Source organism: Capra hircus, chromosome 5, assembly GCF_001704415.2.
Source record: "Capra hircus breed San Clemente chromosome 5, ASM170441v1, whole genome shotgun sequence".
NCBI classification, from domain to species: Eukaryota; Metazoa; Chordata; class Mammalia; order Artiodactyla; family Bovidae; genus Capra; species Capra hircus.
The window spans coordinates 48,918,255-48,942,616 of record NC_030812.1 but is presented as its reverse complement, the minus strand read 5'-3'; the positions used below and the strand labels follow the sequence as shown (position 1 = coordinate 48,942,616).

The window sequence follows — 24,362 nt, the reverse complement described above, 5'->3', positions numbered from 1 at the left end:
AAAAGTTTCATTTTAAAGGAACAGCTGTCAACTAAATGTGTTTTCATTCTTACTTTCATTTCCATTCTTACTAATATTGTCCTGATCAATTACACAAGTCATGGTCACTTTGAACAGTTATTACATTATTATATTGTTGGGATAAAAAATGTTTAATAAGACAATATAGTCACCTCCCAATGAAGGGTAAAAATGTATAATCCAAAGATAAGGAAACCCCAAAATGTTTATGTTCACTATTTGATATATGAGTTCCAGCTTCTAAGAAATCATATACAGTAAAACTGGTTTTAATTCATTGAGGTCCTCCTGTGTGCCAGCTTCCAAGTGCATGTGATCTCTTATATTCCCACTCGACCGAGTAAGTTAAGAGAGGCCTAGGAGCCAGGCCAATGACTAGTGGTTTCTGGAGGCAGCCCAAGTCTGTCTGATTCCTAAGTCCACACAAGTCTTCCCACTCAGCAGTTGCCTCCCAGCCTCCCTCTAAAACTGCCCTGTGCAGCTCAGATTCAGGAACAGCTGGAAATAGATTTGCCTAAGCCCTTCGTTCTGGACTCTGCAGGATACTTTGTTTCCCACTGCCTTGCTGGGGATTAAGTAGAACTAGTAGCTGAAAAATCTAAGTAACTGAAAGTATGCTTTCTTTTAAAACTGAAACCACAGTATAATTTAAACTACAAATGATCTTACGCTGTTAAGAAAATTCAGAGTTGACCATTTCCAGAAGTACTGCTTTCTAAATTAACAACAAAGCATGATAGATTCTATGTGTGTGTTAATTGCCCAGTTGCGTCTGACTCTTTGCAACCCCATGGACTATAGCCTACCAGGGCTACATATTTTTAAAATACTTACTACATGTATGTACTGACACAAGCTCTCAGTCCTGGTGAGTTTTTCAGAATTTTATTTTCAGAGTTCAGAATTTTATTTTCCTAGTTGTATTTGTCTCAGGGCCAGTGTCAGTCATGTTTAGTATTTACAGATATTCAGGGCTCTATCAGTAAGTTGTGCTGTCTTATTCACTTTATCCGAGAGCAAATATATGGATGTCTGGTCGATATTATTTAATGTGTTGTATTCCAGGACTTTTTGTGGTTGCTCCTTTTTTACAAACAGGGTAAAATCCCCATAATAAAGAGTCTTAAAGTCAGGAACATGTGCTTGATATGTCTTCTCCCACACATGATATTCTCTATAGATACCGCTTGTTTTAAACAGAAAGTCAGTATTATAGCAATCATCCTCATCCCCCAATGCCAGCAATATAAATGGGCTTTTACAACAATGTCAGGATTTGTATTTGTAACCAGTGCCTTCCGTTTACCAGCATACATTTGAGAAGTAATAGTGGTAATGTTAAAGGATAAAATCTAACTCTCAGATATAAAAATGAACATGTGTCAAGAAAAGTTGAAAAAGATACTACAGCCAATTCAAAGTGGAAATCAAAGAGCCATCCATTTTTATGTAGTAGGGGATATTGAAATGAATTTGCAAAAATTGGTGTATCCAGAGGGTGATAATCATATTCTGCTAGAATTCAACAAATTTTCATTTTTATACATAAGAATCATTTGAATACTGTCAGTTTCCTACACGTCAGTTTTGTCTTTACAGAGTTGTAACATGTCAAAGATGAAGGGACATAGCGTCCTATAGGATTACGCAATCCTGGAGGCTCCAGCATTCCACTGAAAGGCTATCCAGGAACTCCTTTGCCATTCCGAAGTCTTCTGTTTTTCCTTATAGTAGCAGTTGTTCAGTTTTGAAATTCACGTTGGCTTCATATGATTTCTACTTCTGCTCCTCAGCGACAGCCCATACAGTGAGCACGGTACGCTGGAGGAAGTGGATCAGGACGCTGGTACAGAGCCACACACCAGTGAAGACGGTATGCACTTGTGCTCATGCTATTATAAAACTAGTCTTTATAGCCATTTTTATAACCATTTTTAAAGAATTACTTATATTGTACTCACTTTGGCACCATGTATACCAAGAATTGCTTGTATTAAGAATTCAGTAGATACAAAATAATATTTACTAAATATGTGTAAACTACAAAGAATACTACTACAGGGAACACCTGTGAAACCACCACCAAATTTAAGAAAAAGGCATCATTATACTTTCCTGAACCCATTGTCTTCCATACCCCTCAAGGTAAGCTCTGTGTTTGTGCTTTTAAAAGGATTGTTGTTTCATTTTCTGTTTTCTTGAACTTTTTATAAATGGGATCATACTATATATACTTTCACTGTTTTCTATTCAGTATTATATTCCTGAAATTCATCCCCATCATTGCATGCGATTAGAATAATTGATTTACCACTGTATAGTATTCCATTGTATTTTTTTAATTATTGGTGAATACATGAGGTGTTTTCTGTTTTTTTGCCATTAAAAACAGTTCGGGTATGAATATTTTGAACATGTGCCTTGCTGCAGGTGTACAGGAGTTTCTCTCAGATAAACACACCTAGGAGTAAGCATGTCTTCAACCTTGCTACATACTGCCAAACTATTTTTGAAAATGGTTGTAAGGGCAGTCCAGTGGTTAAGATCCCATGCTTACACTTCAGGAGGCATGGATTCGATCCCTGATCAGGGAACTAAGATCCCACCTACCACAAGCAGCCAGAAAATAAGAAAATGGTTGTAGGGATACCCACTCTCACCAGCAGTGTCTCAGCCTTTCAGTTGTATGTAGTCATCAACACTTGCGTTTATCAAATATTGTCTTTGCCAGTACTGTCAAGTGTTTAATGGTATCTCATTGTGATTTTAATGTGCATTTCTCTGCTTACTGATGAAGACGTTTTAAAACATAGTATATTAATAGAAAACTTCTGGTATGGTAAGGGTAAGGGGGTATGGTAAGACCAACAGATCAGGAGATGATCGCCATTGAAAAGATAATCTGATGCCCACAGTTCCTAAGAGGAGGGGACACATCACACCTCAGGGGGCCAGGGAAGGCACCAGGGTCAGACAGGCAGGAGAACAATTGGCCAAGAGTTTTTATGGTGGTTTCCACAGGGAGGAACAAGCAAGGCAGGGTAAGCAGGGTTAGGATTGCCTAGTTTTAATAATTTCAGAGGGCTCTGTGGCTGTCTGTGGTTGGTACCTGGCCATGAAGTGATTGGGGCAGGGAGATAGTGGCCTAAAGTATGGGAGCCCCAGAGAGAAAGTGGCTGGAGTATGAGCCCTGGATTGGTTGGTTTGCATTTGAAAAGCACATTCCAGATGAGTTGTTTACTAGGAATTTGCCAACCCTGGAAGGGACAGTCCCTCCAGGAGGGGCAAAGCCCCAGAGGTCATACTATGGAAAATGAAAAACATGGTTATTACAGATACACTAATTTTTGTATGTTTAGATTTATTTTTGCAAAATTCCTATCAAATGTTTTTCCATCTTAGGGCCTATTTGCCCACTGTTAGTTTCTGTGGGCTTTTTTTGCTTGGTTTAGTTTACTTTGGTTTGGCTTTGGTTTTTCCTTGTAAAAGTTTATGAAGCTGGATCAGGTCCTTTATTGAGTATCAGTTCAGTTCAGTCGCTGAGTCGTGTCCAACTCTCTGTGACCCCATGAAACACAGCACGCCAGGCCTCCCTGTCCATCACCAACTCCCAGAGTTCAGTATATGCTTTGCAAATATTTTCTGCTCTGTAGCCTATCTTTCATGTGTCTATTATGTCTTTTGCCAAACAGAGGATCTTAATTTTAAAGGAGCTGAATTTACCCATCTTTTCCTTCATGGTTGTTTCACTTTGTGTCTCCTTAAAGAAATCCTTATCCTTCTGTGCCTTGATGTTAATGCAGAAGTTCTTCTATAGCCTCTTTTAAATCCTTTCAGGTTTTGTTTTTCACACATAGGGCTTAATTCTACCAGGAATTCATTTGGAGGTATGGTGTGAGGTAGGGATCTGTGCCTCTTTTCTCCATATGGATGCGTAGCTGTCCCCACTGTCCCAGCCTTAATTGTCCTTTCTCTACTGCCCCACACCTTAATCATAAGTCAAGTGTCCTCTCTGTGTGAGTCCATTTCTGGTCTCTCTTTTCCGTGGGTCTACTTGTTTATCCCTACACTGCTGTCTTCATCTTGATACCTTTTAATAAATCTGAATGTTTGTCAAATCAAGACCTCTGACTTTGTTCCTCTTAACAATTCTTTGCCTTTTGCAATTTCACTTAAATTCCAAATTCAGGTTTTCAAGTTTCTAGAAACAAACAAGAAAAAGCTAAAAACCTATTGAGGTTTAGATTACAATTGCACTGATTCTACATATATTAATATGGAAAGAATTGACATTTTTATAATATACAGTCCACAAACATCTTTCTAGTTACTTAATGTCACCCAGTAAACTTTTATACGTTTCTCTGTAGGAATCATTTTTTTCTCTAACTTCTTAAGTTTGATGTTTAACGTTACTTTTTGACATTTTTAATATGAACATATAAAGCTGTCAGTTTTTTCTTAATACCTCTTCAGGTGTAAGCATAATCCTTTTATTCCCTCTTTAACTATGACTAACGTGCTTTAAACTTATTCAGTTTTATTTTTGATTATTTTTCCTCCCAAGTTCAGTTCACTTTCATACCCGCTTGGTCATTTGCTCTTTACTCATAATACTAATCCTTTCTATTGTTTTAGATTATGTGTCTAATTATTCTAAAAAGCTGAAGTCTTTGTTGGCTTTTGTTCATCTGAGTCTTATTTCCAATGTGTTTTATATATTTTTTACATATTTCTTAGAACTTTATGGAATTCATTTATGTTGGGGTAAAGGTATGTCTCTCCAGAGAGGGTTTTCATTTACTTCTGCCTGGGGCATAACCAGCTTGGAACCACAGTAGATTTTTAGTTTGAGGTTTTTTCAGGCCACCCAGGTAGTATCAACTTAAAATGCAAACCTGCCTGAGGGCTAGAATGTGATTGGGATTCTGAGGTGATTTTTTTTTTTTTCCCCAAGCCTTCAGATAGATTTTTTTCCTTAAATTCAAGGTCAGAGTGGTTACATCTATGGAGAAGTGTGGAGAGTGAGAAGGGAGGAGAATTTCAGAACTAGAAATCCACTGTGACGCTGAGAATTTGATACTTGGTGGGGCTTAGAGTCTCCATACTGGGCAGCCCCTGGACCTAGTCTTTTGTTGAAAATAAAGCCTAAGTTAACCAGGCAGGGGAAAATGCTCTCAAGGCAAACTCTGACTTACATATTCTAGTGTTCATTAATTCTGGTGTCCTGTTTAAGTCTGTAGATTCCTTCATTCATCAAGTTTAGTGTTCCTCACTGTCATGATTAATGCACTTACGAAGTTGGGTTTTTTTTTTAATCCAGCATTTTTAGTTGATTTCAGCAGGAAGGTTATCAAGGTGTCTAGAGTCCACCCTCTGCTTTAAAAAAAAAAAATTTGACATTTTTCAGAAACGTAAGTTGGAAGAAACGCTTTGAAGTGACAGCTTCTATTTCTGTGGGGTTGCTTTTGAAAGTCTCTGAGCCCACCCTCTGCCGTTCTTCTCTCCTTTCTCTTGTCTTGAGTTCCGTTTCTCTGTAATTCATTCCTTTTTCACTGATGACTTTTCTCCGTGTTTCCTTGCTTGTCTCAGTGGCAGGAAAAGCCCATGACAGAGCCCTAGCCATCTCTCTTCCCAAACCTCAGTCTCACCTCTGTACCATCTGTCAGTTCTTACCTGTTCTTACCTCCTGGCTACAAAAGAGAGCTCTGTGTTTGAGATAACAGTTTGATCTTGTTCACCTGATAGTGCTGGAGAGAAAAGCATTGCTTACAAAGAACAGATGTTCTTGCCTGCAGCCAGACTCTTCCTGTAACTAAATTAACCAGAGTATTGATCTGTCTCTTTGATGACCCAGGTATTGCATTTTCTTCCCTCTATCACGGTATCACTAAAGAGTAACTTCTGTTTCCAAAAGAGAGGCTGTCACAGAACAAAATCATCATCTGCAAGGGCAGGGGTAACAGATGTAGCAGAGACAGTGTCAGGGACAGCAAGGTTCCAAAGGGATAGCGTGATATACTAGCACTTTGTATAAAATTACAAAAAATGGAAATCTCTTGCACAAAATTGTAATAGCCATGTAGGAAAATGAATTTATCACGTTCACCCTTATTGTTGTTATTGGTAGCAGTAGCATTCTGCTAAGCCTCTGCAGGACTCTAAAGGGCTGTGTGACCCTACATGAAAGGGGCGTGGTGCATCGCCATGCCCTGAGATCGATTTGCTCTGCAATGACTAGACTGAGACGTGTATAAATAGCTTATTGATTGACGCTTGACTGTGAAATTTCCCTCATGGGAGTAGAAAGAAGTCAAAATAATGAAATTGCTCAGAATTACTAGTTGATGTAGTAAGATCACCAATGAAGTATACGTCTGATTCATCTGGTCATTCATTCATAATGTCTGTACCTTTGAACTAAATAAGCAAAGTCTGATCATCTTGCTGCTGTTTCCAAAAAGAAAGAGGTAATCAGCATAGCGGGCATGATGATGAAATTATGATAAAATATGTACATATCTATTAAACAGTTTTAAATGGCCCTTGGCCAGTGATGACAGTATATGATCGAATGGCATTAAAGAACATGAATAGCTCTCTCTTCCCTTTGACAGATACATGGGTTGTGTACTTTGTTATGCTATTATGTTTCCATTTTTTCAGTAAAACAGTTTAACCGTGTGGGTGTGGCACATAAGAATTTGCAGACTGCATATCATGATGCTCTTTTCAATCAATTGGCATGCTCTCATTCCTCCATGAATGTTTATTTGTGTCCCTTACACCACAGATATGTTTATTTCTGACCCTCAGGAAGACCTGGGGTGAAAAATTTGGTATCTGTCATCTCGGTTCAAGCAGGATTTACTTTTTATGTGCAAGTTTAGAACAAAGTATAAAGTCAGTCCCAGAGTTCTATTTCCTCCTCTATGAGCAGACTTGTGGATATTTAATTAAACTACTATTTATATTAAAATAGTTTTAGGATAGAATAATGGAGTGTTAACATATGATCTATAAGTTATTGTCAATTGTTAAAGAACTTAAACTAATTGTTTTAAAATTATTTTTACACCTACCTTGTTGAGAAGTATACCATGTACAGATTATAGTGTTTGATTCTTCCATATGAATTATTATTTACTTAAGCATCTACTTATCTATTAGCAAAGGATGGGACTTTTTTTCTCTTTATTTTAAATATATAGCAGAAATTCACCCTGGTCCTTCATAGAAGATAAATCCTAAGCTTTTTCAATATGTTTGTTGATTTTTATGTTCATGCTGTCCCAGAGAATGTTTGCATTTTTCAAGTGAGAAAAAAGCTTAGCTGACTATCCAGAGATTTCATTTGTAGTTATTTCATATAACAGATGTTGAAGATATTAAACTTTGGGAAGAGATTAACTCTTTTAAATGAAAAGGTTTGTCAAAGGGAAATAGAAGATAATAAGTTCCTGACAAAATATTTGACAGTTTTAAATCTATTATGTGTACATATATTCTAAAGCATTTCTAAAGTAACAGCACACATGTTCAGTTTTTAACAAATGAGGTTGCTCACTGCATAGAGTTCTCTAAGCATAATACCACTTGTACTGACCCTTTTTTGTTCTGTTTCTTATTGATTAGAAGTTGACTCACCTGTTGTTGGTAGCAGGGATAAGGATGGGGTGATGGTGAGAGAGGAGAGGAAAGACCACGGAGCCACCAGTTCTGGGCTTTTTGCAGTAACCTGAATCACAAAATGCAACTTTTGTTGTTTTGAGTGGTTTGTCCTCTTATTTGCCTTCAATATTTGTGGTCAGAATTAAAATAGAGCTGAAATTCCAATTCTAGGCCCAGAGTTTGATATCTCTTTTCAGCTTTTGATTTTGAGATCACTGTAGATTCACATGCAGCTGTAAGAAATGCTACAGACAGTCGCCATCCACCTCCTGCCTCCCCACTTCCCCCCAGTAGTAACTAACGTCTTACCTCACGGTTGCTACTATCACAAGGACACTGACACTGACACACTCCATCCACTGTATTCACACTCCACCAGCTTTACATGCACTCACTTGTGTTGTTTGCTTGGTTCTACACAGTTTTATCACGCAAGTAGATTTGTGTGACCACAGTCAAGATCAAGAACAGTTGCATCATAGGGAGCCCTTTGTGCTACCCTTTCATAGCCAAAGCCATTTCCTTCCATCGCTTCCCCCCACCCTAGCCTCTGGCAGTCACTAATCTCTCCTCCATCTCAGTTATTAGGTCATTTCAAGTATGTCATATGAATGGCCTTGTGCAACATGTAACTTTTTGAGGTTGGCTTTTTCTCACTCACCATTATTCCTTTCAGTACCTTTTGATCCTAGAAGATATTTTTGAATCTGGTCTCTTAAGTAGGTATGCTTGTTTCACAAGTGATATCTAGAAGTTGGTTTCAATACTGGAAAAAAATAGTCTTTACACTTGGTGATAAGATTTGATGTGCCAAAAAAATACCTAAGGAACTTAAATATATTCAAACAATATTTAATGTGGTGATATCTGTAAACTTGTTTTTAAAATTGGCAAATAAAGCATAAACTTCTAGAATAGCGACTCTTACGTGTTATAAATAGTATTAACATGTTGCCTGGGAACTTCATCAATATCAAAGTAATATTGGAACTATTGCAGAGAACATTACAACCCAAGGAGCGATTTTATATATCACAACGTTTTAAACATTTTTATTAGACTGTCATGATCTCTGTAGTACAAGGCCGTAGAAATTAAGATCGAATTTTCACTTTTTCTTAGCCTGAGAAACTGATGACAGAAAGAGAATGCTTTTCTTTATCCCTTTTAACAGCATCGTTTTCTCATCGTCTTGATTTGTGACCTTGTTCTGTCTGGTTATTAAAATGACCTTGTTTCTTTCTAAAGCCTCATATAGACCTTTCAGTGAGTGTATCATGCCTTCCTGACAACCCTGCCCACACTGTTTTCTGGTGTGTTCTTTGTAGAATGTGAGCCAATAGAAGCGATAGCCAAGTTTGACTACGTTGGGCGGTCTGCCAGAGAATTGTCCTTCAAGAAGGGTGCTTCCCTACTGCTGTATCACCGCGCATCGGAGGACTGGTGGGAAGGAAGGCACAACGGGATTGACGGGCTTGTGCCCCACCAGTACATCGTGGTGCAGGATATGTGAGTAGTGCCAGCTTCCATCACCTGAGTGCTCCCAAGAGAAGACTCCAGCTGTTGTTCTTACATTGTTCTTACCTTGGTCTTGTGAGAAAAGAGAAGGGATTACAGAGCGAAAACTTTCTGATCTGGGCTCAGTTCTTCACCTTGCTGATGGAAAGTGAAAACCTGTTGGCCGGGAAGTACTGTTAGCAAGGACCCATGCTCTCCCAGCAGGTCTGGAGCAAGGACTAGTGAGAGGTGCCTTCTGAAGCTTTCAGGTTCTTAGAAAAATACCCTGTGCAGAGGCTAGTTTTAGGAGCTGAAGTGGCATGGCTAATTCCTAAAACAGTGGTACCTCTTCCTTTGGTGTCTATTTTAATTCCAATTTCTCCAAAGGGAGGCTACTGACTTCAGGTCTAAAGAAAATCATCTCCAGGCTTCTTTTTTAATTTTGCTTATGAGAAAGCTCTACTTTCAAAAGTACTTAAAGTGGTATCTTCCCATGTGGTCTTAATATTAAGTGAAAGAAACAAGTTACAAAATAACATGTACAGTATAATCTTAATTTTGTGACTGTGGTATTTCACAATACAGCACCAATTTATGAACAGCTTTTCAAGGAAAAGAGAAAAATACCACATAAAATGGATATAGTGATTGATTCAGCCTAATTTTAAACTGTTAAAATGTCTCTCAGAATCCAAGAAATACTATGTGTGTGTTTGTGTGTGTTATGCAGACATACAGTCCTAAAGTACACAAACATATAAATATATACAGTAAATACTGTACATACATGTGGACATTCTTATAGATAGGTATGCCAGGCAGAGGAGAAAAACAGAGAAAGATATCTTCTAGAATTCAAAAAGTGGTTTTCTCTGGATGTTATATTATGGGCGATTTGTCATCTGAATTTTCCAGTTTACCTGCCATGAAATGATGCTATATTTATAGTGAAAAGAAGCAAGTTATGTTAGTAAGAGAAAGACTTACATACAGAAGTGCCATCACTTATTCTTTGGTCCCCATTCATCAAGCAAAAGACCCTCACTCTTGATTCTTACTGTCTCAGGGATGATACATTTTCAGACACTCTGAGCCAGAAAGCCGACAGCGAGGCCAGCAGTGGGCCGGTAACTGAAGACAAGTCTTCATCCAAGGACATGAACTCCCCAACAGACCGACACCCTGATGGCTATTTAGCCAGGTAGGTGGACCCCCAAGCCTCCACTTCTCCAGGGGTTCTGAGGAGCTGTGGCGTCCACAGCCTTGCAGAATTACCCAGTTTGACAACCTCTGCTATTCTCTCTGTCTAGACAAAGAAAAAGGGGAGAGCCACCCCCTCCAGCAAGGCGTCCTGGCCGGACCAGTGATGGCCATTGCCCCCTCCATCCCCCACATGGTCTTTCCAACTCCTCAATTGACCTGGGGTCCCCAAGCCTGGGCAGTCATCCCCGGGGCCTGCTGCAGAACCGTGGCCTCAACAACGACAGTCCTGAGAGGAGGCGTCGGCCAGGCCACGGCAGCCTGACCAACATCAGCCGCCATGACTCCCTCAAGAAGATCGACAGCCCTCCTATTAGAAGGTCCACTTCATCAGGGCAATACTCAGGCTTCAACGACCACAAGCCGCTGGACCCAGAGACAATCGCTCAGGTAGGCTGCTTTGAAGAGAATATTGCATGCTAAGTACCAGGGTACGATGAAGGAGGCATTACAGGCGTTACTTTCTAGAGCCATATCTTTTGTATAGAACCAGCTAAAGAAAACAGGAATTAGCTCATTCTTTGAGGCCATTTGTTCACCCTAAAGGAAATGAGTCCTGAATATTCATTGGAAGGACTGATGCTGAAGCTGAAACTCCAATACTTTGGCCACCTCGTGCGAAGAGCTGACTCATTTGAAAAGACCCTGATGCTGGGAAAGATTGAGGGCAGGAGGTGAAGGGGACGACAGAGGTTGAGATGGTTGGATGGCATCACTGACTCAATGGACGTGGGTTTGGGTGAACTCCCGGAGTTGGTGATGGACAGGGAAGCCTGGCGTGCTGCGGTTCATGGGGTTGCAAAGAGTCAGACACGACTAAGTGACTGAACTGAACTGAGGCCATTTGTTACAAGAAGGGCCCAAATATTGGGTTGGCCAAAAAGTTCATTCTCGTTTTTCCATAATATCAGAACGAAGTTTTTGGCCTGCTCAACGTACTAGGTTCACAGTGATTTAAACAGAGACATGGCAGAAATGTAAGACCCAGGACAGTCAAACCCATCACTCCTAAATGGCCAGAAAGATTCAGAAAAAAAGAATGAGGAAAGACTAGCCCTCCCAGATCTTGAACGTATGCTTGAGCTAGTAAAACAGACAAATCAAGGGAACAGAATGAAGAACCCTGAAACAGAACATTTTTAGTGTATGATGGTGACCCTTTCAACTTAGGGAATGAAGGATTGGTCAATAAAGGAAGTGAAAAATAATGGTTGGCTGTTTGAAGAACAAGTCTAGCTACTGTGTCGCTCCTGAATGCACGTGTATCTTCACTTCCCAACAGTGACTGCAGAGAAGGGTTTTGTAGTTTTTTTTCCTAATGATTAGAATTGCCAAAGTGTAAGTAAAATAATATTAATGGATTTTTCCATCATTCTACCATTTTTTTCCTCTGGCTCTTTTTAAAGCATAAGCCATCAGAAAATATATGTATGACAGGAAAAAAAAAAACTGAATCACTATCCTGTACATCTGAAACTAACACAATATTGTAAATCAAGTATACTTCAATGAAAAAAAAGGAAACGTGTGTATGGCCAGTGAAAAAGGAGGTGAAGGAGATTTGGGGTTTGCCATTAGAGTAATCTCAAAGTATCTTCTAGCTATCACTGAAGCTTAAAAAAGTGAGTGAGAAATTAATGAAACAAACATGGGGAAGTATTAAAGATGGGTCATTTTTAATAAAGAACACTCCAGGAAACCTGCATTTTGATATGACAAATTTCCAAGCTATTTTCATTGTCCTGACTAAAAAGAATTTTGGAAAGCAATTAGATTACATGGAGAGTTCAATGTATTTTTTACAAAATTAATCCAATTTTAAGTGCACAATAATTTTTCAGCAAAAATCAAAAAGGATTTTAACCTTTTGGGGTTTTTGTCTATTTTAAAGGCAATGCAGAGTCCTTTGAGATGTATTTAGGGCCAGTGATATTTGACTATAATTGAATTTAATGATTTGAAAAATCCATAACATCATTGCTTATAAAAAGCATATGAAACACTATTCAGGTTAGAGAGACATGGAATTAGGAGCTTAATAGTGGAAAGGCATAATAAGGTCCACTTTAACCCTTCTGCTTCTAGAACCAGGAAATCCTTTAACTGTAAATCATAAAAACAAAACCTCAACAGATAAACCAGGCTCTGCATGTTTTCTCTGGGGCTAATACTTGTGAAAAACAAATCCATATATTTAGCATCAAATGGAAATCACATATGAAAATAATCACTTGTAAAGTGATGTCATCCTCGCAAAATGGCTTCCAGCTGTATCCTTTATTTATCTTTCCATTTCTCATCTTCAGATTTTCCCGTGAGGATAAGTGAGCCTGCCATCATGGTATTCATACCAAAAACACGCAAATTCTTTCAGTAAATAAGTGGAACCCCGATAGAGCTTTTTTAAAAATGCAGCTTATCCTTATGTGATCACTGGATCTTTGTTTATTCATTTAGTGAATCTTTATTGAGCACTTACTGTATGGCAGCTCCTATGATAGACGTTATAGACAGAGTTAAATCAGTGGTCAGTCGCTGCATGAAGGTACTTGTAAATCAGTGGAGGAGGTGGGTGTGGAAATCAATTCCTGCTCTCCAGAGCTGCAAGCTAATGCTCAAGGTGAGTGGAAGTCCTGAAAATGTAGAGAAGAGGCATTTCAATCACACTAGTTCAATGGCCCTCTACCTACCTCACACAATACTCATGTGTGTGGGTGAATAAACAATGTAAAACAGATCCTCTTAACCTTTTTTTTTAAATTTAGTTGTTTTACAATGTTGTGTTAGTTTCTGCCGTAAAGCAAAGTGAATTAGCCTCACATATACATAAATCCCCTTTGTCACCAGTGAGCATTGAGTAGAGCCCCCTGTGCTACACAATAGGTTCTCACCTTAACCTTTTCTAAGTGTTCAGTTCAGTTCAATTCAGTCGCTCAGTCGTGTCCGACTCTCTGCGACCCCATGAATCGCAGCACACCAGGCCTCCCTGTCCATCACCAACTCCCGGAATTCACTCAAACTCACATCCATCGAGTCGGTGATGCCATCCAGCCTGAGTGTACAGGTCAGTAAAGTATTCACATTGCTGCGTAACAGATCTCCAGAACTTTTTCATCCTGCAAAACTGAAAGTCTGTACCCATTTGAGAACAATGCCTATTTTCCCCTCCCCCCAGCTCAGGCCCTAGCCACCACCGTTCTACTTTTTGCTTCTGTGAATTTGACTACCTCATATAAGTGGAATCATGCAGTGTTTGTCTTTTTGTGACTGGCTTATTCCATTTAATACCTTCAAGATTTATCCATATCATGGCATACCTTTTTAAGGCCTGGTAACAATCCCTTGTACATATACAGCACATTTCACTTTACCCATTCCTCTGGCAGTGGCGCACATTGGTATACACTTACCTTTTTACAACAGATACTTTATAATTTCCCTTTATTATCTGAAATAAATGGATAGATTATATACCTGATTTTTTTAAAAATATATATATAAAGCCCTAAATACAATAAAAAGGAAAAAATAGAAATATTAAAACAAATGTATTTCAGTTAATGATTAACTAAACTAGAAGATGGGCTTCCCAGGTGGTACCAGTGGTAGAGAACCCACCTGCCAGTGCAAAAGATTTGAGAGATACAGGCTCAATCCCTGGGTCACAAAGATCCACTGGAGGAAGGCATGGCAACCCAGTCCAGTGTTCTTGCCTGGAGAAGCCCATGGACGAGGAGCCTGGAGGGCGGCAATCCATAGGGTCAGACACAACTGAAGGGACTTTAGCACACATGCACACTAGAAGACAAATGAAATAGATGCTTTCACTTACATGTACACTTACCATAAATACAATTAAAAGTGAACATTGAGGGGCTTCCTTGGTGGCTCAGTAGTAAAGAATCTGCCTGCTAGTGCAGAAGACATGGGTTTTATCCCTGATCCAAGAAGCCCCCACATGCTGCGGAACAACTAAGCCTGTGCACCACTACTGTTGAACCGTTGCTCCAGAGCCCACAGCCTGCAATTAGTGAGCCCATGTGCTACAGCTGTTGAAGCCTGCATGCCCTAGAGCCTGTGCCCCATGACGCGAGAAGCCGCTGCAATGCGAAGCTGGCACACCACAAACAGGAAACCTCAAGGAGCAATGAAGACCCAGAACAGCCATATGTGAATGAATCTTAAAAGTTCTTAATGTACATTGAAATGAGTATTAACTAGTCTCAACTCAGTTTCTACAATGGTGTTCCCATGGGTGATATGATTTTTGAAAGTGGTGAACCATCCTCTGTCAAACATGCTAAGTCACTTCAGTCATATCCCAACTCTTTGCGACCCTATGGAATGTAGCCTGCCAGTCGCCTCTCTCCATGGGTTTCTCCAGCAAGCATACTGAAGCGGGTTACCATGTGCTCCTCCAGGGGATCTTCCCTACCCAGGGATTGAACGTGTGACTCTTTCATCTACTGTATTGGCAGGCAGTTTTCTTTACCGCTAGTGGTCATACAGTTCTAATCAAAGCAGAGTATAATTTACATGATGGTCTCATTCTTAGAAAACTCAACACTATAAAAAATATATATATATATAAGAAAAGAGTTAAGATATATAAGATAGGTATCTAAGAAAGAGTTAAGTTCTAGACTCAGATTATTATAAAAAAAATTTCACCTACATAAATGTCTGGAGGATATTAAAAAGTTGAACAAGATCTGGGGCAATTCATTGCATGTAAATTATCCAAGATACTTGCAAGATATCCAATACCTCTGCTCATGAAATGCCATCCAGTTATTTTGACATTTAAAAATACACAACATACCATATTACAGAAATGCTTTCTATGGAGCAGTACCACTAGCATTGAGACCTACTGAACAGAAGCATCAGGGAAGGCTTGGAGTGAATTTTGAAGAACTGATAGAAGTTAGCCAAGTATATAATGCGTGCTCAAAAATTATTTGTTGAATGAATGAAAAAAATGTGATTTTTCATGCCTATTCACTTTTCTTAAGAAATCGCTGGTCTAAATTTAAGCCACCTTTTACCATAGATTGAAATAGAATTCTATATAAGATGTCAGCGTGTAAGGTCAAAACCGCCAGAAGACTGCCAAGTGCCTCAGAATGGCCAGTGCTTGCTCTGTGGCTCCATGAGCTGTTGGAGCCATTTCATCTGTCTCCTGCACCTTCAGAGTCACAGTAGTTATGTGAAATAGCATTGAGTTTATACACATTACACACTGCTGTTAAAACAGCCATGCTTTTTGCTAGTCTGCTTGCTTTGAAATATGTGAGTTTCTGTGAGGCTTAAAAAGAAGAAAGTAGGGAAAACCACTAGACCATTCAGATATGACCTAAATCAAATCCCTTATGATTGTACAGTGGATGTGACCGATTAAAGGGATTAGACCTGGTAGACAGAGTGCCTGAGGAACTAGGGATGGAGGCTCGTAAAGTTGTACAGAAGGCAGTGACCAAAACCATCCCCAAGAAAAAGAAATGCAAGAAGGCCAAGTGGTTGCCTGAGGAGACTTAACAAATAGCTGAGGAAAGAAGAGAAGTGTAAGGCAAAGGAGAGAGGGAAAGATATACCCAACTGGATGCGGAGTTCCAGAGAAGGAGAGATGAGAAAGCCTTCTTAAATGAACAATGCAAAGAAATAGAGGGAAACAATAGAATGGGAAAGAAAGACTAGGGATCAAGAAAATTGGAGATAAAGGGAACATTCATGCAAGGATGGGCACAATAAAGGACAGAAATGGTAAGGACCTAACAGAAACAGAAAAGATTAAGAAGAGGTGGCAAGAATACATAGAAGAACTGTACAAAAAAGATCTTCACAACCCAGATAATCACGATGGTGTGGTCACTCATCTAGAGCCCAACATCCTGAACTCAAGTGGGACTTAGGAAACATTACTACAAATAAAGATAGTGGAGGTTATGGAATTCCGGCTAAGCTATTTCAAATACTGAAAGATGATGCTGTTAAAGTGTTGCACTCAATATGCCAAGCAAATTTGGAAAACTCAGCAGTGGCCACAAGACTGGAAAAGGTCAGTTTTCATTCCAGTTCCAAAGAAGGGCAAGGCCAACGAATATCCACACTACTATACAATTATGCTCATTTCACATTCTAGCAAGGTAATGCTCAAAATCCTTCAAGGTGGATTTCAGCAGTATGTGAACTGAAAAATTCCAGATGTACAGGCTGGACTTGAAAAAGCCAGAGGAACCAGAGATCAAATTGCCAACATTTCTTGGATCATGGAGAAAGCAAGAAAATTCCAGAAAATAACATTTACTTCTCTTTCATTGACTACGCTAAAGCCTTTGTGTGGATCACAACAAACTGTGGAAAATTCTTAAAGAGATGGAAATATCAGACCACCTGACCTGCCTCCTGAGAAACCTGTATGCAGATCAAGAACCAACAGTTAGAACTGGACATGGAACAACAGACTAGTTCAAAATTGGGAAAGGAGTACGACAAAACTGTATTTTGTCACCCTGCTTATTTAACTTACATGAAGAGTACATCAAGCGAAACGCTGGGCTGGATGACTCACAGGCGCGAATCAAGACTGCCAGGAGAAATACCAACAACCTCAGATATGCAGATGATATCACTCTATGGCAGAGAGTGAAGAGGAACTAAAGAGCCCCTTGATTAGGGTGAAAGAGGAGAGTGAAAATGCTGGCTTAAAACTCAGCATTCAGAAAACTAAGATCATGGCATCCAGTCCCATCACTTCATGCACATAGATGGGGAAACAATGGAAACAGTGACAGACTTTATTTTCTTGGGCTCCAAAATGACTGCAGATAGTGACTGCAGCCATGAACTTAAAAGATGCTTGCTCCTTGGAAGGAAAGCTATGACAAACCTAGATAGCGTATTAAAAAGCAGAGACATTGCTTTGCCAACAAAGGTCCATCTAGTCAAGGCTATGGTTTTTCCAGTGGTCATGTATGGATAGTGGAAGACAGAGGAGCCTGTCATGCTACAGTCCCTGAGGTTCACAGAGCCAGACACAACTTAGCAACTGAACAACAACAACAATATGGGTTCTGTACATTAGTATTAATTATCAACTTCATCTGTGTCTGATTACTTTTTTCCAGGTAATTATTGAGTTATTGACACACAATACATAAGTTTAAAGTGTGCAGCATACTGATTTGACTTTTACACATTATAAAATGATTAGCACAGTGGGTTTAGTGAACATCCATCATCTCATAGAGATGTAAAATTAAAGACACAGAAAAAAAATGTTTCCTTATGATGAGAACCATTAGGATTTACTCTCTTAACCACTGTCATATATAACCTACAACAGTATCAATTATCATGTTGTACATTACATCCATAGTACTTATTCATCTTATAACTGGAAGTTCATTTCTTTCAACTGCCTTCATCCAGTTGCCCCAACCCCGCTGCCTCTGGAAACCACAAATCTGATTCCTTTCACTATGAGTTTGCTTTTGAGGTATACTTGACCTGCAGCGCTAATTCTTATAACACAGTCTGTGCTGATGTGCTCAGTCAAGGCCGACTTCTTAAAACCCATGGACTGTAGCCCGCCAGGTTCCTCTGTCCATTGAATTTTCCAGGCAAGAATACTGGAGTGGGTTGCCGTTTCCTTCTCCAGGGATAACACGATCTAGTGGTTCCACATTTCTATACATTTCAAAATGATCGCCATGATAAGTCTAGGTTACCATCTGTCATTTGTTTTTCAACAGGATATCGAAGAGACGATGAACACTGCTTTGAATGAACTCCGAGAACTGGAGAGACAGAGTACAGCAAAGCATGCCCCCGACGTGGTGCTGGACACCTTAGAACAAGTGAAAAACTCTCCCACCCCCGCCACCTCCACGGAATCGCTCAGCCCTTTGCACAACGTTGCCCTCAGGAGCTCAGAGCCTCAGATCCGTCGGAGCACTAGCTCCTCCAGTGACACGCTGAGTACTTTCAAGCCTGCGGTGGCACCCAGAATGGGCGTGCAGCTGAAGCCCCCAGCCCTTCGGCCGAAACCTGCTGTTCTTCCAAAAACAAACCCGACCGTGGGACCCGCCCCGCCTTCCCAAGGTCCAGCAGACAAGTCCTGCACTATGTAACACCCAACTGAGCGTGGCCATCTGGGGTGACGATTAAAGAGAGAAGACGGATTAGTGACAAAAGTCAACAATCCATAACGTGCGTTAGTCGTGTGCTTATAACTGGAGATCTTTTGGCTTTTCTATGTTCTCGAATGTAATGTCTAAGATTAGCTAAATTAACACGGGCATTTGTATTTTGTAATTTCTTTTTTTTTTTTAATAACTGGACATATGCCATTTTAAAGACAATAGAAACACTTAGACTTACTTGAAAATCCAATGCTGCACCGTTTGTAATGAACACAGCACCGCTCTGCCCTGCACACTGCACAGTGCTTCAGGCTTAGTGTAGCCCGGTGAGTCAGAAACACCGGCCTCTCAAGGCAGGAGAATCTAAGTAAGTGCCAGGCCCTGGAGTGTAGCCTGTGTTGGTCGGTGGCACTTGGGGTGAGGCTGAAAGGTGACAATGGTATTGTTTAGTAGCTGACAGTGAGTACCTCTGATCTCATGCAGCGGGGCTGAGACCAGCCCTTGCTGCATACTTGCTGTTGTCACAGTGGGCTGTTCCCAGTGGGATTTGCAGCCCACTGCCCAAATGGGTAGGATTGTCTGATTCCTAACAGTTAAATCTTAGCAGGGGGGCGCTAGAACCTCTGCAGTTACTGCGCCAACTAAATCTGGCAAAGAGGAGGGGGACAGTCCTCCAGAGCTCCTGCTGGACTCTTTCCCTGAGCCTGATCAGGCCCCAGGAGGGTTTCCAAGTTCATCCGCTGCATTTAGCACAGACTAGAACAGTCTAATTTTCAAGACTGTCTGGTTACCCTATTCTATCCACTCCTTCAGAGATCTGTTGTTGCCTAGAAAATAACTTCCAGCTCCCATGAAGCCCTGTGTTTGCCTCTTCAGCAATGGAGAAAGTGCTTGGTTCACCTGGCCTTCTCTTCCCCTGACTAGAGGATCTGGGTTCCCCTAAACATGCTGCAGAGGCCTGTTGATCCTAAATTGAATCCCCAGCTTCCCTCGCCAGCTGTCTCTTCAAGCTGTGGTCTGGTAAGAGCCAGACCAAGGCGGGAAGACAACCCCATGGTTCCACGATGATCTCCTCCCAGTTGTTCAGCCTGGAACCAGGGCTTGCTTTGTTTTTTCCCAGCTGGTCTGTACATCACTCACATAATCAGCTGCAATCCATCGGGATCCTCTTTCTCTGACATCTCTGACCCATAGACAGTTTTTCTTTAGCCCATATTTATGCTCTGTTTCCCCTCTATCTTAAAAAGAATACCTTGAACTCAATTTGCTTTTTTCTATGGTACAGATCACCGCTGTTCTATCAGCAGCCACTTAGACCATCTGCAAGCCTTTTATCTACTCTGTCACTGAACTTATTGATGAAGAGGGTTTGTTTGTTTGCTTTGGGGGTTTTTCCCCCCTAAAAATGGATAGCCAGAACTAATCCCTCTGGACCACTTTGATTTTAAACTGGCAACCAATCGCATGCCCACCTAAGAGTTACAGTATGGACTTTGATTTCTCAGCTCAATGGGGAATCCATCAATGTGAAAAAAAATGGGGATCTGTACTAAAATCAAGATCGTTACTTTGATCTCTACCTCAGTTTGCCAGTCTGATCATTCTAATGCAAAGAGAGGTTTTATTTATGAGGTATTGTTACCTTTGAAAGTCACACTGCTGGTTGCTTGCCTGCAGCCTGATTTCACAAATGGACTAAAAAGTGAAAAAAATTACTTCAGGTATTTCCAGGTATTGTAAACCTCTGAATTTTTGCAACCATCCTTTTTGCCCATTTTGATAAAGAGACCCAGCTCAGCATCTTGTGCAACCCTCCCAACCTTTTCCTTGAGCTTTATTAGTCTTTCAGCACCTTTGGAAACCATGGAAACCCAGCCAGGACTGAGCTCTGAGTAGCACCAACCCTTCTGGACAATCTTCCCAAATGTCTGGAACATTGAAACTTTTAAGAATAATCTCCCAGTTCTTTCTCGATTCCACTTTGGTCTCTTGATTCTCTATTGTCCAATAGGGAAACAGAAACAGAGAAAGGAGTGGAAGTAATTGTGGAGGAAACTTTAAATCTTTTAGCAATTAAAATAAAGATTCTTATAAAACCACTTCCTTATTTGATGGACGAGACATCAAAAGAGAAGAGGTGTTTTGAACTTACTCATTTGGGGAGGGTTCTTGTACAAGCTTTAACTTAAGTGTTCCAGCTCTTGCTCGTGCAACACCATTTCTTCAGACTTCCTGGTAACCTTCCCCAGTGTCTCGTCCCTTTGGTGTTGACACCTGTGATGGAATGAGGACTGCCTTTCCACCCTCCACATCAGGACTCTGCTGCCTTGGAAGGCAGAGGACACGCTGCTCCAGACCTCAGAGCCTCAGAGGCTGTGCCTTCTTCCAGGAAACAGCTCCTAACACTCTCCCATCACTCCCTTTCTTTACCTGTCTCTGTCTTCTCTCTATTACTCTGTTGTCACCTGAGGCTTTCTTTCCCTTCAATTCCCAGGAAAGGACGTGACCTCAGAGTGAGTAAGGACTCACTCAGGACTCACTTATCCTTACTAGTAAAAGTCTAAGATTCCAAGGATGAGACAAGGTGGCCCCTTCACAAAGGATCAAAAAAAAAAAAACACCCAATGAGTTCCTTCAAGGGTTTACCTGCAAGCGGTCCTCTTGACAGCCACAAGTGTAGCCCACAGTGGGGAAGTGGGAAGGCACAAGGAATGGGAAGAGAAGAAAGAAAATAAGTTCCTAAAAGGTTACACCCCGGCTTTAGGAACCTTATCATAGATCCTCATGTGCAGTCTGGGAAGTGAGTCATTTTGGTGATGGGTAAATGAAGTTCTACAAAGATTGCCTGACTCCACTTACACAAGAATATGTATTCACAGCTGATATAACTGAATGTTCACATCCCATCCATAGAACTCACTTGAGTAGATTTACCAAATTGGCCTTTGGGTTTGGGTGAGGATGCTTGCAGTGAATCATTAGCATAGAGTGAGTGGTTCTTAAAACATATTTTCTGATGAGTGTTCTGTAAATTATTTCAGTTTGTTGAATGGCCCTTTGTAGAGCTCCATGTTCAAGTTGGGCATGTCATTGTTTAACAATTTTGCACGTTTTCACACAATGTAATCTGACTTTGATGCCTCTTGAGCAATCCGTAGAATAATGTACAGCAGGGTCCCACTTAATCTACTGAAATGAATATAAGCAGTGATCAATGGATATAGAGCACCAAGGGTCAAATTGTATGAGTTCTCTGTCTGTTCTTTTGCCATTCCCAAAAATGGGTTCATAATTTAATTAAGAAAAAGGAAAAAAAAAAAAAAACCAGGGACATGGAGGTCTCCTTAGTATTCGGGAATGAGACATAGCCTCTAGGGTCTATGAACTAAAGAAACTTTAGTTTGGTAATTACAGTCTCTGAAATCCAAAGTTTAAGAGCCTATGGTTCTGTTGGGTTTGGAAGACTTCAGATTTGGGATGTCATTCCTGACCACAGTAATGAGAGACCATGAATGCAAGCAATGTGCTGGGGGCTGAGTCTTGGCTCTGAGTTACTTCCCATAGAGACTTGGAACTGTGGGGCAGCTTAGAAGTGAAGACTCTTCCCACAGAGCTCCCTAATGGAGGCTAGCACCTGAACTAAAAGCCAACCTCCAGCTGGGCTGGGGTGTCAGGCGTGGAGCAGGGTGACTCTGGCACAGCTTTGTTCAGATCAATAAAACAAACTGGAAATTGAGCTTTCACTTACCCACCCTAGTATACTTTCTTTAAAAAAAATAGAGTCTGTATTATAATCAAAATGGTACCTGTATCTTAAAATTACGTAGGGAATTTTATATGTTTCAATAATTGTACTGGGTTCCATAATGCTTATCTTAGAAACTGTTTAGTAAAAGAAAATATATAAGCCGTGCATTTGTGAATGCCCCCCTTTAGAACATTCATCCAAGTTCGATGTATAGTGTGATGGTTATTATAGACGTTTAAAGTATAGTAAGTGGCTGTGTGACAGGAGAGACTGCTATTTACCTATTGACGTAAGAGTTAACTCCTGCCCACGTAATTAAATCAGTATTGTCCTTCCCTGTTGGTTTGATCAGTTGCAGTACTGGTGGCTTCCTGCTTGTGACTGTTACCTAATCGTGTCAATGTACATCTGTAGTATGTACATGTGAAAGTGCCTTTCTATTTTAGAGGAGTCTTAGCCTTGCTCTTTACTGTTGCCCCACACCCAGTTCCTCGCCCACTCGAGTGTTTTGAAGCTTAACTCCCCTGTCTCCCAGCGTCTTCGCCATGCCCGCCTTCCTATGCCTCGGTGCTCAGTACTGTCCAGTCTTGCGTCCTCATCCGTCATGGTCAGTCATGGTCATCAGACATCGTTTTCCTCTTAGCCGTGACTGTGCCTTTCCCTCCCTACAGTCACTCTCTGGGTCCCCGAAACCTCACCCTCCTCCCTCTCCCACTCACGTGCTGCTGATGGCCATCCTGCCCTCCTGGGCTCTGTACTGCCTCTTACCATGACATTTCCTTGTCTCTGAGGTGAAAGTAGAGGGGGATGCTTTTCTAGTTCTGGAAGGGAAAAAAAAATGTTTTGTTGATCTGTTGTGACAATGCACTTTTCTGTATAGTACTGTACATTTTCGCATGTACCATTCCAGGCTTCAGTATCCAGTCAGGTCTGTTCTTCACGGTGTATCTTTATAATAAATAAGATAGTGCTGGCTGCCTTTGTCTGCTTCCAGTTTGGTCTGATTCTCTGCACTTTTCCATTACTTTTTTTCTCATCACTATTAACCCTTTAGAGAGCTGAGTTGCCTGCCTTTTTAATGTTTTTAATCTCACTTTCATTTTTGTTTGTGAATTTGAAAATGGTGCCTCATTCATAGCGCCTTGTCCATGAAGCCAGGGTGTTTTAGAATAGTTTGGAGACTCCTGTGAGAGAACAGGTCAGGAGGATCTTAACTAAGCAGCTAAGAAAGCACAGTCCTAAACATTCCAGATTGAATTTTTTCCTTTGAGAAGGAATTTTTGACATAGTAAACTTTGTCAAGCTGACTTTGGGATTCATTTGAATATGCAGAAATGCAATCCTCAGGTTTAGACTATGTTTAGAATTCCCCCATGTATAGATATTTTATCTTCAATCTTACCTTTTTTTGCCCCAAATTCTTGAGGACTAGCAATACATAATATAGCTTTGTAAAACTGTATCAACAATGTGCAGATTATATCAGCAAAATGTCAGATTGGAACATTCATGAGATGTGAAAAAAAAAATGACATAAATGGAGGGGAATAAACTTTTATCGAATCATAAAATACATAAAGAAAAGTATAGAAATCATTAATATAAGAGTTTTCACAAAGTGATACCCTATTGCATCCACCCCCAGATCAAGAAACAGCATTGTAACAGCCTCCTAGAAGCTAGGCTTGTGCCTCTCCAAAGTTAATCAACATCCTGACGAGTAACACCATAGTTTGGTTTTGTCTGTTGTTTTGACTTTCTGCAAATGGACTTGCAGTATTTAGATTCTCTCTGGCTTCTTTTCTTGACATTTTATGTTCAGGAGAGTCCATGTTGCTAAGTATAACTGTGTGCTCAGTCATGTCCAAATCTGGTGTGACCCCATGGACCGTAGCCTGCCAGGCTCCTCTGACCATGAGATTTCTTAGGCAAGAATACTGGAGTGGGGCACCATTAACTACTCCAAGGGACCTTCCCAACCCAGAGATTGAGCTGCCGTCTCCTGCATATCCTGCACTGGC

General features: G+C 40.5%; 1 protein-coding gene across 2 annotated transcripts in view; it reads left to right on the top strand.

Moving 5' to 3' along the window:
• The window catches only part of SRGAP1 (SLIT-ROBO Rho GTPase activating protein 1), a 298,498-nt gene extending 275,182 nt beyond the window's left edge, over window positions 1-23,316 (top strand). For both annotated transcript variants that reach the window (XM_005680226.3, XM_005680227.3), the window contains exons 18-22: window positions 1,815-1,894; window positions 9,021-9,201; window positions 10,256-10,390; window positions 10,500-10,839; window positions 18,204-23,316. In XM_005680226.3, coding sequence (XP_005680283.1) covers window positions 1,815-1,894; window positions 9,021-9,201; window positions 10,256-10,390; window positions 10,500-10,839; window positions 18,204-18,581 — 1,114 coding nt within the window. In that variant the 3' untranslated portion in view covers window positions 18,582-23,316. The remainder of the gene's footprint in view (window positions 1-1,814; window positions 1,895-9,020; window positions 9,202-10,255; window positions 10,391-10,499; window positions 10,840-18,203) is intronic.